At 36.3% G+C, this 19,438-nt stretch overlaps 1 protein-coding gene, 1 long non-coding RNA gene and 1 pseudogene across 3 annotated transcripts; all 3 read right to left on the bottom strand.

Annotated features, from left to right (window-relative positions):
- Positions 1-1,214: 1,214 nt before the first annotated feature.
- LOC142549522 (thiol-disulfide oxidoreductase LTO1-like) lies at positions 1,215-5,828 on the bottom strand. 2 transcript variants are annotated; one of them, XM_075658505.1, is made up of 8 exons: positions 5,645-5,828; positions 5,233-5,560; positions 4,469-4,725; positions 4,272-4,384; positions 3,708-3,855; positions 2,143-2,280; positions 1,739-1,869; positions 1,215-1,658 (listed from the first exon to the last, which is right to left on the bottom strand). In XM_075658505.1, exons 1-7 carry the CDS (start codon positions 5,750-5,752, stop codon positions 1,774-1,776), a joined length of 1,188 nt encoding a protein of 395 aa, XP_075514620.1. In that variant the 5' UTR covers positions 5,753-5,828; the 3' UTR covers positions 1,215-1,658; positions 1,739-1,773. The 2 variants fall into 2 exon arrangements, with proteins under 2 accessions (XP_075514620.1, XP_075514619.1); XM_075658504.1 differs by having other exon boundaries at positions 1,786-1,869.
- LOC142549523 (uncharacterized) lies at positions 2,545-3,701 on the bottom strand. Its single transcript, XR_012821216.1, has 2 exons — positions 3,447-3,701; positions 2,545-2,645 (listed from the first exon to the last, which is right to left on the bottom strand). It is a non-coding gene; the product is annotated as an uncharacterized LOC142549523 (long non-coding RNA).
- A 10,562-nt stretch (positions 5,829-16,390) lies between the features above and the next one.
- The window catches only part of LOC142548214 (uncharacterized), a 40,056-nt pseudogene continuing 37,008 nt past the window's right edge, over positions 16,391-19,438 (bottom strand).

The following is a 19,438-nucleotide window of genomic DNA, read 5'->3' as shown; positions in this document are numbered from 1 at the left end:
CTGCTAGAATTTCTTGTACTACAGGCCAAGAAGCGCACCGTGCACGAAAGGGATTCCTGATGATTTAACTATGATGTCTTGTACGTCGAAATTTCTAGCTTTGGTTTGTGAGCATATATTGGTCTTCATATTTAGGTTTTGAGTCGAGTCCAGTTATCAGTTGCTGTCTCAAATCATATAGTAGTTGGGGTTTTTGTTCATTTATGTTATGTTTGTGTATTGCGTTGTTTGTTACGTACGGTTTGCAGTAATGTTTTTATATATATATTGACGCACTTGTGTGTCATGGCTACATACTATTTCCCACGGTTTGTGGATTAGTTGGATGACAGATTTTCTAGAATTAACTAACTAAACAACTAAAATAATATATGCATATATAGAAAGAAAATGAAGGGAGATGGGATCTTCAGAATTTCATTAATGCTAAACTAGATGCTCGGGCAAATCAAAGAGAAAGTTTGCATGCTAAAAAAAAGAAGACTTAGTTTGATAAAAATCCATTAGAGTGGAAAAGTTCGATTGGTAATATTATTGGTCTTCAAGTGCCAATGATTAACCACTATAAGCCATCAGAAATGTGTGTCATGTGTTAACTGTGCTCTTTAATACACATTGAAATGCTGCTGTAGTGCCCATATCTTCTTTTTTATGTGAATGTATAGGTAATAAGTTTGCGTATCAAAAAATTATAACATTCTCTCGCATGATACAGTAGTTTAGATGTAGGCCTATGCATTCAGTTGAGGCAAAAGGGTCAAGCAAATTAAATTGTGTGTCCATTGTCTTTAGGATCTTTTGATGCTGCAAATGCAACATTTCATGCCAAGTAGGTGCCCTACCTCAACTCGTCATTCTCATAATTTCACATGACAAATAAATGGAAAGGATTTATAAAACATCATCTCATTTAACTGCTGCCGCAATTTACTGTATTTGGCAAAAGAGAGATGATAAAAGTATTAAGAAATTTGGGTAATGATTCTCCTGTTAATGATGCTCCTGTTAACAGATTAATTTGTCTAGTGGAAATTATATGGACATTTCAAGCGGCTTAAACTTTTAACCTAATTACACAACCTACCACTTCGCGTCCTTCAAATAATTACAACGATAACCCAAAAAAGGATCAACCTTGGAATAATAATCCTCATTGTGGATAACCCAAAAAAGGATCAACCCAAAATACGAGTAGAGAGGTGAAGACCTGGGAATTGAAGAGACAATCTGGGTCTAACCAGAGCATGGACCTATTGAAAGAAATTGATATACACAGCTTGAGCTTATGACAATTTACAAAAGAGATTTATTGCTTCACAGCAAAAATATCTCCACAATCTGTAATTCTTTTTATTACTTGCTCAACATCCCATTATCCCAAGGAACTGCACTCTATCGTTCATGATGTACAAGAGTCATGAAAATCTCACCCATGAACTATAACAGATCAGTCACTGCTGTTACCATTTACAAATTTTTGACGATACACCGTCATGTAAAGAACATTCATTTGGCAACCAGCGATGTCTTCGGAACATATGTTTCACAGGAAAATTCAGGAATTGGCGCACCTTCTTCCCTTTTTCATTCTCTCTGCTCCTTGTGCTCAATCCCGATGAAGATTGTATATCCATGAAAATCATTGAAGGAAAGAACAGCTGCATGAAGATTGTTTGAATAAGGATAGTTGATATTATGGCAACTGTAGAAACATAGAGAAGAGGTGCAATCATGTTACTTTAGGCTACTAAACAATACGGCACAGCTAGTTTCTCAGGGGGTGACCTTCCCCTTCGGTTGGCTTAAATCTTCAAGTTTGATACCAGATAATTCAGCAAGCTCAGCGAACTCCTTCTCCCCACTTAAAACCTGGAACAAGTACCTTTTAGCTAATGAAGCATCAGAAAAGGTGTATAAAAAGGCACCACTCCTCAGGCAACCCTAAGATTATGAAGTGAAAAAAAAAAAATTCTTATCGGTGATATCTAACATATTTATAGAAACAAACAATCAAAACGTATCAAATGAAGTGGCTGGTGAGGCAATCATCATCAGTTTTAGATAAATTTTCATGAAGGTGAAATAAAGCGTGAAAAAAAAATGTGAACCGTGATTTCATATTCAATTGAAGAGGTATCATACCCGACCATTGATTACCCAGGTAGGGAAGCCTTCAATTTTAACATCTAAACAAGCCTGATCCATTTTATTTCCTTTCTTTACACCATCGGGAAAGCACTCCACATAGTCCAAAAGTTTGGATGCTTCACGCCCAAACATCTGTCCACAGAAATCAAATACAAGCAAGCACAAAGAAAAAATAGTTAGTCCAATCTGGAACATGATAATAGTTCACCAGCATTCTGCAACATCAACTCCAAAAGATTATATCTCTAACCTAAAAAATCTCATATTGAATGTCTCTAGGCGTATCTAGAGTGAAAAATGAAATACCGTAATTTCTGCTGGAATTTTACGTTCATTCCCCCAAAAATATTTATCATAGAAAAATAGTTCTAAGGCAGGGTAGCATAAAATTAAAAAAAAAAAAGGTTCTGCGCAGGCAGGGTAGACTCGTGATTTTTTGACGACAAAGGTTGACTTAAAAGTTAAACCTCTATGCTACATGTAACACACCAAACAACCTAAACTTATGGGACAAAACTCATATTATTTGAGAAATTACTCATATAAAGTTGTATGTTTTCATTTGACAGGGACAAATATCCCTGATAACCCTGCTATTGAGTCCACTTTAATAGTTAGGTATTCTTTGTGTTTGCTCTGATAGGGAGCATTAATGAGTTTTCTGTTGCAATGTGTCTGATATTTCTTACATTATATTTGCAACTAATGGGTCATTTTATGACAATGACATCAATATTCAAGTTAGATGAATAAATTTAAAGATATTGTTTTTGAGGAACAATATACAAACTGAAAACGGGAACACCCATTTTTTTCTATTTGGATGCGGTTAAAGTTCGTGAAGTAGTTCAGTATTATAAATTCAGGACATCCTTTATCAATTAATTAATGAGAACCTAGAGCAACTTAGTACTTTTATTCCTTCAAAAACTCCTAGATAACCTACCAGCATTAAAAGAATTTAATCAGGCAAATTTTTATGGCACAATTATTCGTGCAGTATTTCGAATCTTTAACTTGTACAAAACTCACTAAAGAAAGAAATGGAAGGGTAACATGAGTGAATGGACGGGTTAAAAAACTGAAGATACATTTTAGTGTGTCCAAGGCAGAAAACAAACTTTAAAACCTCTCGAAGGCCTTCTAAGAATCACTGGTAGAAAAACTTGATGGAGCCCTACCATTTAAAAATGTTAAGGACAGAAGAATGAGTCTTCTAATGATTATATCCAAGTTGGGATAGGTTGCATTTTTCTAGTAGACATGACTTGAAAACATGAAATCTTAAAAAAAACAACTTGCCAATCTAACCAACAAGTGCTCCACCATGTCACAAATGTGTGTGTGTGTGTACATAAATACATGAGCGAAAATTAAATAGAGTTTGATTTTTCTTGTAAATAACCAAGGTAGTTTTCCTGATCAAATCACCACAACACTGATCCTTTTCTTCATTTAATTATGTAGCAGACTTTACCATTAATATGATATTTTGTTGAGTAACTAACCACAGACCACTTACATCAAATTGACTGGAAGTAAAGCGAAAGAGAAATTACCTCTTTCTGATCCTGACAATGTGAACACCAGAAAGCCCCATATAATTTAGCTCCAATTGAATGTAGATGTCTTGCAAGTGAAAGGGCTACGGGACTTGACTTTTTTGTGACCTTGGTTTCGAAATATGGTAGTTCCATATCGGTCAAGCTGTGTTAAATACAATGCAAGGAATATAATGCAAGATCACGCGATATATCATTTTGGACAAAAGGTTATAACAGTCTCATTGTCTCAATAACATATAGTTTGAGCTCACAAAACAAAGTCCCATTATTTACATTCAAGAATAAATTTTTTCATTCAAGCCAAAAGGGTTCCTTAAACATTTTAGTCAATGTAATGATTCGTAGTCACAGTCCACGTTTTTGCCAAAGACATCTTCTGTTGGTCATCGGACTCAATCTAAACATACTTTTGTACTAGGAATTCCTATGTATACTTGCACAGTTCCACTATTAATAAAAATTCCAAAACTATTGATTATTATGCATTTTGTTACAAGGTTATTCTTCCGTTAAAAGTAATGCACAAGGTTATTCAATATCACAGGCACACTGTGTTACCTTGGAGAGACAGGCTGGGCAGTATTATATGACCCAGTCAAGACAATAACCACCAAAATAGATATGGATATAAGTGAACCCAACCGTTTTTGAATATGTTGTGTCCCAAAACTCTGCAATTAAACAAAAGCTTTACGTCATTGCTGCATCATGAAGTACTTATAAGTGCAAGGCTGATCTTTTATCCATGGACAAACCTTTAGGGTGATGAAGAACAAGCTGAAGGATAGTATTGCTGATGTCAAACAATATAAACACAATTCTCCAGAAAATTCAGTGCTTAGAATATACAAGAAGTATGCGCTAGCAACTGCCATTGAGGTAGATGTCCCCAGCAAGATTATTTCACCATCACTTTTCCCAGAGTCAAACCCTCTTTCCTTTCTATCCAATTGTAGGCCGAGGGATGCAACTAATCCATATGCAAGCAAGCCAAGCAATGGCAGAGGAACACCTAATAATGGAAAGGGATGGCAATGAGATATAATTTCTGAAAATTATGCTTCGAATGAAAATAGTATTCGTTAAGACATCAAACAGAAAACGACTTTTTCCCTTAAAAAATAACAAGGAAATATTTGAGCTGAGGACAGATGAAATGATCCCACTATATGAATGGTACGAAAACAGAAAACATATTCAGAAAGGTAACTGGAGATATCCATGACAATAAGTTGCAAATTCATAGTGTTTATAACACTTGAACTCAACCTCGAGCTATGAATAAAAGCGTAGAAGCAGGTATTAATCCTTTGTCATGCTAGAGTCCTGAATCACTTTCATTTTTTCCTCCTAGAATGTAAATGGCATATTATAAACTTTCCACATAACAATTTTACTCAAGAGCACTAGCTTTCATAAACAAGGACAATCAGAATGAAATTCATTTGGTTAAAATAAAGCTCTCGATAATCTCGTTACTTAACGTCCCTCATTCAATTAAGATCAGATAAAAGATTACCAAAAACATAAGAGTAGTCACTGGTGAGTATGGTGGCGCAAGAGCCCTCTCCCACGGGACAGAAGGCGTCAGAATCGGTGAACTTGAGATACGTCAAATACGCAGTCTCCAAAAATCCAACGCCTCCAAGCACCGTACACCATTTGTATACCGAAATGCCAGTATCATCATCACCGTGATTTCCTGACGAATAAGAGGATGACGACTCCGATGGTGCAGGATCCGGCGCCGTCGTTTCGAACTCAGATTGAGCAGGTTCAGCACCTTTATTCCGCTCGGAAACGCAATTCAATCTGAGAAGCAATACTTCCCGTCCCCAATCCCCATTCTACCATCACAAATCGACTAAATTCAACAATCAATCGCCAAAAAAATAACCATTCCCAAGGAGAAAAGAGGACAGAATACGAACCTTTCCACGTGGAATTGAATGAGCATAAAATGGACGAGATAAAGAGGGAGTTCGATTGAAGGGAAGACAGGGGGATAATATGCTGCTGAAGAATGCAGAAGTCCTCATCACGCAATCGAAGGTGTATTCTCGCGTCGTACTTGGTGAAGTGCACTTAACAAAAACTCCTGAATTACACTTCTTACATAGCGCATTTACTAACAGTGTGTTTGTTACTTCCAAAATTTGGATTTAAATTTGGATTTGGATCTGTAAATTCAAGTATCTGAAATATTATTTGGTCTTTGGTTTAAAATTTAAAAATAATATTTACAAATCCATTTTTTGTTTAGAGAAAAAAGAATTTGGATTTGGAATTTTAAAATGTTACTAAGCTATTCTTGTAAATCATCTAAACATAAATAACCCAAAGAAGTTTAGAAACTAATAATTCTTCTATATTATTTGTGTATATAAATTCAAAAATTAATTATTATTTATTAATTATAGTGTACATAAAATAATAATTAAAAAATCATCAAAAAAAATTCAAAATATGAAAATTTAAATCCAGAAAAATTATCAATAAAGAAATCAAAACAATCCAAAAAAGAAAAAAAAACAAGAGAGAGGCTTGGTGGTGGAGCAAAGAAGCATATTAACAAAATCACCAAAAGTGCATTGAAGTTTGCGTGAATCATGTTATCTTCCCTAAATCAATTTCATTTGGATAAAAAAGTAATTGTATGTTTTTAAAATACAAATCCCACCAATATTATCAAATTTGATGAGATTTGGATATACTCATTGAAAACCCATGAAATTCTAAACAAATCCGAATTCTTTTTTTGAATCATCTTACCAAACAGTAAAAATAGGATTTTGAAATCCAAATCTCATGAAATCCTCCCAAAACCTGGTTGGTTGTCAAACACACTGTAAATCCCGACTCTACATGGAAAATATGTGTATTATTTTGTTATATTGTGTATTTCTTTTATTTTTTGAATCAGCAATTGCATCTTAAATAAAATTAGAGAAGGATGGACTCATCATATTTGACCAGACATTGAAGCAGTGGTCATGACTAAACATGAACTACTTGATTCGTTGATCTATTAGCAAAAACTGAAAATACAATTTGAAACGTCCAAAACTTGAGTTTTGCAGTCATCTATAATTGATTCAAAGTTTGAAGACTCTGAAATTGAATCATTTAGCATCGTCACGACCATTTGAGTATCATATTCAACAATAACATTATGAATTTCCTTGAAGGAATTCAAAGTTTGAAAATTTTGAAATTGAAACATTATGAATTTGCAATCCTTTAAGCCAGCTAGTGCTTCCCAAATGCCCATCACTTCCGCTACATGCATTGAGGACATTAATCAATCTTGTAATTAGCTTATGGTAGTTTATAATTATTATTTCGATATGGAGAATTTTTAAGAAAAGTAATGGTGCAGCTATGCCAAACACAATTGCAATTTATGTAGATAATGTATTCACTTTGTATATAAATAGGTTAGCAATTATTTCAAATTACTTTATATTCTAGTAATAACGAACTATATATTATTATTTTAAATTTATGTTTGTGCTTGAATGTCGTTTAGTTTAAACTTTTTATATCAATCGGCTCAGTCCGGCAAAATATGCAGTTTTGCAATGTCATCATCATTTTGATCCACATAGCATTAAACTTCCGTTAACGTGCCTCTTGATTCGGTGACATTTAATGTTCCAACACAACACTATTAGAGTAGATGCCCTGCAAGCCAACGGTTGGCTAGGGAATTTATTGACTCAAGTGAAATAAACAATCTTTATTTTAATATAATTTAACTTTTAATGGTTTCGTTATACTTTATCTGTATATCCATGCAAACAGCATAGATAAAGTCCTTGATTATGCTTTAATACAAATGAATCGTAATTCGATGTTGAAACTCATTTGTAAACACTGCATATTCTAAATTCGTTCCTAGTCGATTCAGCCGCCTAAAACAGGGATAAAGGCCGCTTGAGCTCGAGACTAGCATCTGTGATGTTGTGTACTGCGTTTCTTAGTAAGGGCATAGAGATGTCCAAACATGCAGATGGGTAGTCATATGATGATTATACCGAACAACCCTCCCTCGGACTTTCCAAGTGATTATCATTCATCGAGAGGATAAGTCCGTGGTTATGATTGTACACCATTAGTCCTTACGACCCGGGACAACACTGAGGCTCTATATGCTAGGGCTGTGCTTTGACTCGTTTACCGGCTCCAGGAGAGTCATCAGGTGGCGAGGTTGGGTATAGTTGCGACACCATATAGGAGCCAGTGCATTGTAGTCGGGGATTCACCGCTCACCTACGGGTGTTGATATCCTGTGTGATCTGATGAAATAATAGTGCATGGAATCTCTGGCCAGAGTATCAGATGTACGTTAGAGAAAGAGTTCTCAAATAGTACACGCGATGCCACTATTATAGTTATCACATAGTTATCGAATTAATATGCAACACTCGATGAACCAATGGTTGCAGATTCGATCGGGATATATGAGATGAAGGGACCATGCTGTACGTTAATCATAATCGGCTGGTTCTTGCAGGCACTATCAGTGATACCTAGGGGATCATGGGGCGATGCTACTAGACGCTCTTACCATGATCCGATGGGTGCAATCAGAAATGAGTTCTGACATTCTTGATCAAGGTGTTGATGAAAAGAATGGGGCTAACTAGGGTAAGCCCGGATAAAGGATTATGTCCTGAATCACAAAGAGTTGTGAACCCACGGCTAGCTGTATGCCTGAACCATTGAGGGTCACACAAGCACTGGATCGTTTGTTCCCGTTGAGAGAATAAATTCAAGGAGTTGAATTTATATTATAATATAGTAAATTCAAGGAGTTGAATTTATGATAATTAAATTTTGAGAAAATAAATTCAAGGAGTTGAATTTATGATATAGTAAATTCAAGAAGTTGAATTTATGAAATTTGGAGAGAATAAATTCAAGGAGTTGAATTTATAAAATTTGATAATTTAATTTATTAAACTCAAAAGTTGGGTTTATTAAATATTAAATTTTGGAGGTGATAAAATTCAAGGAGTTGAATTTATAATTTTAATAATAAATTCAAATGTTGAATTTATAATAAATTTAATTTATTAAACTCAAAAGTTGAGTTTATTAAATATTAAATTAAATATGATGGGAGATCTGTTTAATGGGGTTGTAGGAGTACAAGTCCAACATATTAAATGATTAAAGTTCTTAATGGACTTTAATATAATTAATTAAACTAGTTTGACTAGTCCATTTAATTAACAAAGCCCATTGGATTTAATTAAGGAATCTAAATCCATAATTGTGGAATTTAGGTTAAAAGTTTTTGTTTTTAATATATAAATAAAAAATAAAAGGTAGCCTCCAATTAGAATTGGGATTTTCGAGAATCTCATATCACAATTCTAATTGTGATTCTCGGCAATCACAATTCAAAATCCTCCAAATTCTTTTGCCAACTTTTCAAGAAAAAGATAGTTTAGCCGTCTCTCGATTTTAATCTCCAACGTTGAAACTTCTTCCAAATATTCTAGTGCTATTTGGAAGAGGAACAAATCTTCTAGGCGTGGACCTAATTAGAAGAATCGAAGAAAGTTCGTAGGGATTCATCAAGAGCTAATCCGTTCATACCGGATTAGTTGGAGCCAAGTGATTTAATTCATTAAAGGTATAATTCTAACACCCTATGAATGTTTTTGTTAAAATCATACGAGCGCCCAAATCAAAATATATTTTGATTGTCAAAATAAATAAATAAAAAATTTTAAAACTTCCGCTCCGTTTGGGCGTGTAGAAAATCGAGATCCAACAGTGGTATCAGAGCCAAAGTTTTTTCTAAATCGTATGATTTTGATATTAAATAATTTATTTCTAACCTATTTGATATTAAATGCATGAAGGATGATCGAGAGCCTTGACCAATGTGTTAGGTGTATGTTAGGATATTTTACTGTTTTATTCGTTTTGTTAATATTTGATATTATTAAAGTGGGCCTGGTTTATAGCCCGTTCCCACCCCATGAGATGTATCCCTTATGTGCCATGTCTATTTAAATGTAATTATTAGAAATAGTGGGAGATCAAGACTGGACGATGGTGGGCCCGATGAACGAGATGAAGACATGTAAAATATTGGAAGCTCTTGTAATAATTGCATTTGCATCCCTGCATTCACCTAGGTTTTGGACCTGAATCCATGTTTGGCTCACATGGATCTAATAGTGTTGGCGATCGATCATCCTTATTTATTGTTGAATGTCATATTATGATATATGTGATATATAGTAGTATGCATGTATGTATATTATTAGATAATATTGTTGCATAGACCCGGCAAATATACAAACTCGTGGCACGCGATTTGAAATTAAAATGATGAGACAATTTTAAAATTAAAATCCCTCATTTTGAATATGATTCAAAATTCATATCAAACAGTAAAAGTAAAAATTAAAAGAGAGTAATTTTTCCTTGCCTCCCATCAACCGTGGTTGCATGTTGATCGCTACCCGCGGACAGTGTCTGGCTTATATTATTGGGGAGGCCTGTACGCCGGAAAGCTGTGACTTCCACCGGACATATGATGTGAATTGAATGGAACTCCCATGACTTCGGCTCATATTATTGGGGGAACTCATGGCGACTGTCTACTACAATTCAATATTGATGGGTTAGTTTGACACGTGAAAATAAACGACGTCATATTATTGGGCCCTTATTAAACGTGAGGCAAAACACGTGGAGGTTGCATAGGAATGCAATTGGACTCTACCTTTTAGAAATTATAATTGGCTGATATTATTCGGGATTATAATTGGCTAATTGGACTCTACGTGCCCACTAAGAAAATACGATTTCCCTTTTTCATCAGAGGGTGGTGAAAATGTCAAAATAGTGGGAGGGAGATTTATAAAATAAAATCCATATTTAATATCTTAAAATTATTTTAAAATAATCAGCAACCATTATTCTGTTTCCGTATCAGTATATTTTCGATTTCGTCACGTAATCCATTTTTATTATCAACAAGCTAATCGAATCTAATTTTCAAGACTGGTTGGGAAAATTGTTCTGAATTCGGAGAAAACGACATACACACTATTGTCAGTCCTGCTGAACTGACAAAGCATGCAAGATGGTAAGACCATAGTATACATGCTAAAGTGTAACATGCTTGCTTCTATGTCAAATGAACTGTAGGGACAGTTTGAGGAAATTTTGAATGCTGCTGACATTCGAATGCACGTGCAAGAGTTGCATGGTGCATGAAACTATGCACACCATTTTCAAGGAGCTCATGACTACACATATGCAAGATGGGGCTCTAGCCCATGAGCATGGTGTACATATGACTGTGCTTATTGAGAATGTGGTGGGCCTGGAATATGTGATTCATAATGAGTTAATTGATAACATCAATTTGTTGTCTTTCTATTCCTCATTTGACGGGGTCATGGTGAACTTCAAGTTTAATAAGATATTTGATAGCCTTGAAGAGCTAATCAATATGATTATGACTTATGAGATCACCATAAAATAAGAAAAATTGTTGTTTTTATAATGGGCCTTTCGTCGGACGAAAAATAGCCCACAAGGTAAGTGAAAGAAATGTTCTGCCCCTTACAAGGAAAAACAATCCCAATAAGAGGCAAACTCTGAAAGACACTTAAAAGGCCTACAAAACCCGATAAGTCAGAACATATTTATTTCACTGCAAGAAGTCCGGACATAAGAAATTATTTGTGCCAGAAATGTTCTGGAAATGATAAGTGAATGTTCAAGTAAACTTGATTTCAACAACAAACAAAAGAAAGTTAGATGATCCAAATCCCACACAAATATGGCACGCTAGACTAGGTCATATTTCTCAAAGAAGGATGCACAAGCTAGTGGGAGAAGTCATGTTTGAATTGTCAGACAAAAATTCTCTACCTGCTTGTAAGTCCCGTCTAAAAGAAAAATGACCAAGACTCCATTCGATGGAAACGTGGAACGTGCGCATGGTCTACTGGATTTGATCCACACAGACGTTTGTGGCCCGCTAAGTGTTAGCACAAAATATGGGCATTCCTACTTCATTACCTTTACTAATGACCATTCGAGGTATGTGTACGTTTATTTGATGAAATACAAATCTGAAGCATTTGAAAAGTTCAAAGAGTTCAGATCTGAAGTAGAAAATCAGCTGGAAAGAAGTATTAAGGCACTTCGATCTGATCGAGGTGGAGAATACTGAAGTGCTGAATTTTTGGGTTATCTAAAAGAGAATGAGATTCTCTCACAGTGAACTCCACCAGCAACACCACAATTGAATGGTGTTTCTGAACGTCGTAAGCGAACCTTGTTGGACATGGTTCGATCCATGATGGGATTCACTGAATTGCCTACATCGTTTTGGGGCTTTGCACTTGAAACTGCGGCAATGTTGTTGAATAATGTCTACGCTAAAGCAGTTGATAAAACACCATATGAGATATGGATGGGAAAAACTCCCAAATATTCTTACGAGAGAATATGGGGATGTCCTGCTTACGTGAAGCAGACAGTGGGAGACAAATTGGATAGTAGATCCACTTTGTGCTACTTTGTAGAATATCCAAAGAATTCTGTTGGGTATTATTTCTATCATCCCAATGAAGCAAAAGTGTTTGTTTCAAGAAATGCCACCTTTTTGGAAAAGAAATTTCTATTAGATAGAAAAGACAAGATGATAGAACTTGAAAAAATTCAAGATACTCCCTCAACTTTAGAAGTTGAACCTAATCCCCAAGAACCAGTAGTTGAAGTACAAGCTTCTAGAAGGTCTGATAGGGTTATTAGACCACCTGCAAGATATACGCTTCTTCATGAACAAGGCCATGATGAGTCTTGTGTTGGATGTGATCCAATGAATTTCAAAGAAGCAATATCTGATACTGATTCAACCAAATGGCTTGAAGCCATGCAGTCAGAGATGGACTCTATGTATTCAAACCAAGTCTGGACATTAGTGGATCCACCTGAGGGAATCGTTCCCATAGGATGCAAATGGATCTACAAAAGAAAGCTTGGGGCGGATGGGAAGGTAGTGACCTTCAAAGCAAGACTGGCTGCAAAAGGATATACTCAAAGGCAAGGAGTTGACTATGAGGAAACCTTTTCACCAGTTGCTATGTTTAAGTCCATTAGAATACTACTAGCCATAGCAGCATGGTACGATTATGAGATATGGCAAATGGATGTAAAGACTGCATTCCTCAATGGAGACATCAAAGAAGAAATTTATATGTCTCAACCCGAGGGATACACATCAGTAGGAAGTGAGCATAAGGTATGCAAACTTTAGAGATCAATATATGGTCTCAAGCAGGCATCAAGGAGTTGGAACCTCAGATTTGATAGCACTATCAAAGAGTTTGGTTTTGCAAAGAATCCTGAGGAACCATGTGTGTACAATAAAGTTAGTGGGAGTGCAGTGACATTCCTATTACTTTATGTTGATATCCTGCTCATTGGGAATGATGTAGGATTACTGCAATCAACTAAAATATGGTTAGCAAGTAAATTCTCCATGAAAGACATGGGTGAAACATCCTACGTATTGGGAATACAAATCTATAGAGATAGATCAAAGAGGATGCTCGGACTCACCCAAGCCATCTATATCGATACCATTATAAAACGATTCTCCATGGAAGAGTCCAAGAGAGGATACTTACCAATGTGTCATGGTATTACTCTATCTAAAGCTATGTGTCCCAAAACTCATGATGAGATAGAGACGATGACACGTATTCCATATGCGTCAGCCATTGGTAGTATCATGTATGGTATGATATCGACACATCCTGATGTTGCTTACGCTCTGAGTGTTACAAGCAGTTATCAGGAGAACCCTGGTCCAATGAAATTGGAAGGCCGTGAAAGATATTCTTAAGTACTTGAGAAGGACTAAGAACTTGTCCATGGTCTATGGGGGTGGAGAATTGAAATTGGAAGACTACATGGATTCTAGCTTCCAATGTGACGTAGATGATTCGAAAGCGACCTCTGGTTTTGTATTCATGCTATATGGTACGGCTGTCTATTGGAAAGGTTCCAAGTAAGACACCGTTGCGGATTCCACCACTGAAGCTGAATACATTGCTGCATCTGATGCAGCCAAAGAGGTAGTTTGAATGAGAAATTTTGTCCAAGAGTTGGGCGTTATTCCTAATGTAGTTGATCCAGTCCCGTTGTACTGGGACAACACTGGTGCCATTGCGCAAGCAAAGGAAACAATGTCTCATCAGCGATCCAAACATGTACTGAGGAAGTTCCACATCATACGGGAGATAGTGGGTAGAGGAGACATATCAGTTGAAAGAGTCCCCTCTGCAGATAATGTTGCTGATCCACTTACAAAGCTCTTGCCAGGACCATTGTTTGAAAAGCATCGCGAAACAATGGGAATAAGGGTAGTTGGCTCTAGGGCAAATGGGAGATTGTTAGAGTAGATGCCCTGCAAGCCAACGGTTGGCTAGGGAATTTATTGACTCAAGTGAAATAAACAATCTTTATTTTAATATAATTTAACTTTTAATGGTTTCGTTATACTTTATCTGTATACCCATGCAAACAGCATAGATAAAGTCCTTGATTATGCTTTAATACAAATGAATCGTAATTCGATGTTGAAACTCATTTGTAAACACTGCATATTCTAAATTCGTTCCTAGTCGATTCAGCCGCCTAAAACAGGGATAAAGGCCGCTTGAGCTCGAGACTAGCATCTGTGATGTTGTGTACTGCGTTTCTTAGTAAGGGCATAGAGATGTCCAAACATGCAGATGGGTAGTCATATGATGATTATACCGAACAACCCTCCCTCGGACTTTCCAAGTGGTTATCATTCATCGAGAGGATAAGTCCGTGGTTATGATTATACACCATTAGTCCTTACGACCCGGGACAACACTGAGGCTCTATATGCTAGGGGCTGTGCTTTGACTCGTTTACCGGCTCCAGGAGAGTCATCAGGTGGCGAGGTTGGGTACAGTTGCGACACCATATAGGAGCCGGTGCATTGTAGTCGGGGATTCACCGCTCACCTACGGGTGTGGATATCCTGTGTGATCTGATGAAATAATAGTGTATGGAATCTCTGGCCAGAGTATGAGATGTACGTTAGAGAAAGAGTTCTCAAATAGTACACGCGATGCCACTATTATAGTTATCACATAGTTATCTAATTAATATGCAACACTCGATGAACCAATGGTTGCAGATTCGATCGGGATATATGAGATGAAGGGACCGTACTGTACGTTAATCATAATCGACTGGTTCTTGCAGGCACTATCAGTGATACCTAAGGGATCATGGGGCAATGCTACTAGACGCTCTTACCATGATCCGATGGGTGCAATCAGAAATGAGTTCTGACATTCTTGATCAAGGTGTTGATGAAAAGAATGGGGCTAACTAGGGTAAGCCCGGATAAAGGATTATGTCCTGAATCACAAAGAGTTGTGAACCCACGGCTAGCTGTATCCCTGAACCATTGAGGGTCATACAAGCACTAGATCGTTTGTTCCCGTTGAGAGAATAAATTCAAGGAGTTGAATTTATATTATAATATAGTAAATTCAAGGAGTTGAATTTATGATAATTAAATTTTGAGAAAATAAATTTAAGGAGTTGAATTTATGATATAGTAAATTCAAGAAGTTGAATTTATGAAATTTGGAGAGAATAAATTTCAAGGAGTTGAATTTATAAAATTTGATAATTTAATTTATTAAACTCAAAAGTTGGGTTTATTAAATATTAAATTTTGGAGGTGATAAAATTCAAGGAGTTGAATTTATAATTTTAATAATAAATTCAAATGTTACATTTATAATAAATTTAATTTATTAAACTCAAAAGTTGAGTTTATTAAATATTAAATTAAATATGATGGGAGATCTGTTTAATGGGGTTGTAGGAGTACAAGTCCAACATATTAAATGATTAAAGTTTTTAATGGACTTCAATATAATTAATTAAACTAGTTTGACTAGTCCATTTAATTAACAAAGCCCATTGGATTTAATTAAGGAATCTAAATCCATAATTGTGGAATTTAGGTTAAAAGTTTTTGTTTTTAATATATAAATAAAAAATAAAAGGTAGCCTCCAATTAGAATTGGGATTTTCGAGAATCTCATATCACAATTCTAATTGTGATTCTCGGCAATCACAATTCAAAATCCTCCAAATTCTTTTGCCAACTTTTCAAGAAAAAGATAGTTGAGCCGTCTCTCGATTTTAGTCTCCAACGTTGAAACTTCTTCCAAATATTCTAGTGCTATTTGGAAGAGGAACAAATCTTCTAGTCGTGGACCTAATTAGAAGAATCGAAGAAAGTTCGTAGGGATTCATCAAGAGCTAATCCGTTCATACCGGATTAGTTGGAGCCAAGTGATTTAATTCACTAAAGATATAATTCTAACACCCTATGAATGTTTTTGTTAAAATCATACGAGCGCCCAAATCAAAATATATTTTGATTGTCAAAATAAAAAAAAAAAATTTAAAACTTCCGCTGCGTTTGGGCGTATAGAAAACCGAGATCCAACAAACACAACATTTCGAGTTTAAGACTGTGTGGTCGATGCATCAATGCCATACAGAAATGATTTGAGATACCCTGATTCTCATTGATATTACAACACCTTGTCGTGTCCGAAAACACAAGTTGTGTGCGGATATTTAACCAACTCTAATTTATTTGAAATCCCAGCAAAATTTATAGCAGACTCGATATATTTGCATACTGCAATTATTTTAACATGAATTAATATGAATCTTTGCTTCACGACATTATGATGTATACAATACCATCCATATATATGCATGCAGACTACAAAAGGCATCATCAGAAACAGCTGTTCAGGTTTGTGACTTGTGATGTTTCAGAGCTTCAAAACGAGCAGTAAGGGCATCATAATCAGGTAGTTTTGGATGAGCTCGAGCAACTGGAGCTTGTGGAGCCTGGCGGTTAGGTGGAGGTTGTTCATATCCCCCCTAGTAGGCATGTCCATCTCCTCTGAGTTGACTTCATAATCAGATTCATCGAATTTGATATCAGAACGTGCAGTAGATCGAACATTGTAGCTGAGCCTTCTGTATAATTTCCTCGTGTCAATATCTCTTGCTGCATTTTCCATCTCAATATCTTCATCATCACGGTCTGATTCGTCAAACTTGATATCAGAACTTGGTGCTGTCTGACAGTTGTAGCTTCGTCTTCTGAGGATCTTTCTAGCATCGTCACCACATCGCTTGTCTTGTACTCTAACAGAACAAGAATACTCAGAACCATTTGTCTTGTTCCTTATCTGATCATCAAACCGATCAGACAAACCTTGCAAAGCAGGCAAACTATTTGGCAGAAAGTACCCAGTGAAATTAAAAGATTTAGTGTGAAAGTTAGCCTCATTCAGATTCTTATGCGTGCCAGTCATCTTTGCTCCTTTGTAGGCTAGGTCGGCCGCCGCTTCAGCAGCAGCCAGTGCTTTTTCTGCAGCCGCTTCCGCAGCAGATGCCAAGTCTTTAAAACATGTGACATTGATTGGTTCACTGAACAAGAATATAGATTTTTATGGTGAAAATGGAAGAATCTGCCAGATCTTTTTCTAAAAAACACTTTCAATATAACATAAGTTGCAGGATATTTACAAATTTAAGTAATTACCAGCCAGCTGTATGATTTGATTCGGAAGCCCGCTTCGAAACTGATTTTACAGGTAAACTGGTAGCACTTGCAAAATTGACAGGTCCTTCCTAATAAAAAGCAAGTAGTAAAAAATCGGACACAATATTACACAATTATCATTCTAGATATAATAGGTCTCATATAGACTTAGTCCTATCCGATAATACTCATGTACAGTCAGTTTTGCACAGAGACAGAACTGTGAGTGCATGTGTTAAGAGAGTGAGAGGTATACGATACGCTCTTCCGGGGGCTTCAATAACTCTGTCTCGGATTCTGTTGTGTCCCACTCAACCTGGTATTCCTTCGCAATTTCCTTCAAAACTTTCAATTTTATTTCACCAGCTGGGGTCTTAACAGATAGCTTTTCAATAAGCTGCAGCAGAAGGCAAAAACACTAAGCAAGGCCTCTCATTTGGAAAAGGTCCAGCAAAATTGTTCCTTGATACGTATGAGTGAGTTATATCTACTTCACTGATGCTACATTTTAACGGATAGGAATGAAATTATACCATGCGATTCACGCCGGCATTGGGCCTTAAATCGGTAGCCGCAGATACAAAATCCTTCCCATATTTCTTCTGGAAAACATCACGGATAGACAACAGTTCTGGAATCTCCGAGCATCGAGGGGCCGCAAATATTAAACTTGATATCCCTTCCTTGAGATCGGCTGGGCATTCCCTATAAAAGATATTCAAACAGCCGGATTATTTTTCAGTTTGTTATATACACAACATTAATTTATAAGGATATCAAACTTAAGCTTTGATAAGACACCTTTGTTTTGCAATAATAGAAAGTCTGGCCACCACAAGCTCACAGAAAAGCTCAATCAACTCATTTGCAGCCATAATATTTTGTTCCCTTATCACGTGTTCAACCTAAGAGCGCCACAGAAACACAACATGAAAACATTGACAAAAGATGACAGGCCATAGAGTAAAAGTAAAAAGGAAAAAAAAATTTCGCCATGTCCTCCAACATAATGTAAAAATTAACTAAAAGAGTGTGTGTGAGAATTAATTCAAGAAACTGATGTCAGATGACAAGAATGTTCAAAAAAATTCATCATATTTTTAGTCAATTAAAGATTAGATACTGAAAAGTATGGAACAAAAAATGGTAAGCAGAATAATTGTCACCCAACAGATTCTTCCTACCAGAATAAGAGGACATCTCCGTTTCAGAATAAGCAATCCTACATGTTAAAATCATGAATCATAACCAATCCTGTCAAGCTGGAACATGCTAATTCATATTCAGCCTAAAATAATGTTAAAGCAAAGTGAGACCAAAGTTCTCTTTATATGAACAAAAACACTAAACACTTTGATCTGAAATTTTATCCACTTTATGATACAATTGATCCTAAAATAACATTAAAGTAAAGCAAAGCTGGAACATGATAATTCAAATTCAGTCGTTTTTCTGTTATGGCTAGCTTTTGGCTAGGACTAGGAGTGGAAGTGTTAGGCTGGTTCTATGTAAACAAACTTTATGTTGGGTTTTGGATGATCTTCCAGGCCCCTAAACAATACCCCCCTCTTGCCACTGATATTTCTCCTTTCTCACGTGATATCCTAAATGGGTCTCTTGGCCTTTCTAGTGTAAAAAACTTTATGTTGGGCTTTGGATGATCCTCCAGGCCCTTAACAATACTGAAACCTCAGCTGCATCTTCCCATGTTGCCTCTTCAGTAGGCTGATTGTTCGAGTCGTTGCCCGCTTTCTTGTACCTTACAGACAGCACTTTGCTTGGTTCAAATCCGACGATAAAGTTTGTTTCTAATCCTCTTGGTAACTCCTGTGATGGTTGACCCACTCCCACTGCTTTTTTAACCACGACACATGGAACGCAGGATGTATTTGAGACTCTGCCGGCAGCTGTAATTTGTATGCCTATGTGCCCACCTTCCCCAACACTTTGAATGGACCATAGCATCGAGGAGCTAACTTCTGAAACACTCTACGACACACTGATTATTTCCTATGCGACCGCAGCTTTAAGAAACCATATGACCCACCTG

This window comes from Primulina tabacum, chromosome 6, assembly GCF_025594145.1.
Source record: "Primulina tabacum isolate GXHZ01 chromosome 6, ASM2559414v2, whole genome shotgun sequence".
Classification (NCBI taxonomy): Eukaryota; Viridiplantae; Streptophyta; class Magnoliopsida; order Lamiales; family Gesneriaceae; genus Primulina; species Primulina tabacum.
This window is presented reverse-complemented; position numbering and strand designations above follow the sequence as displayed.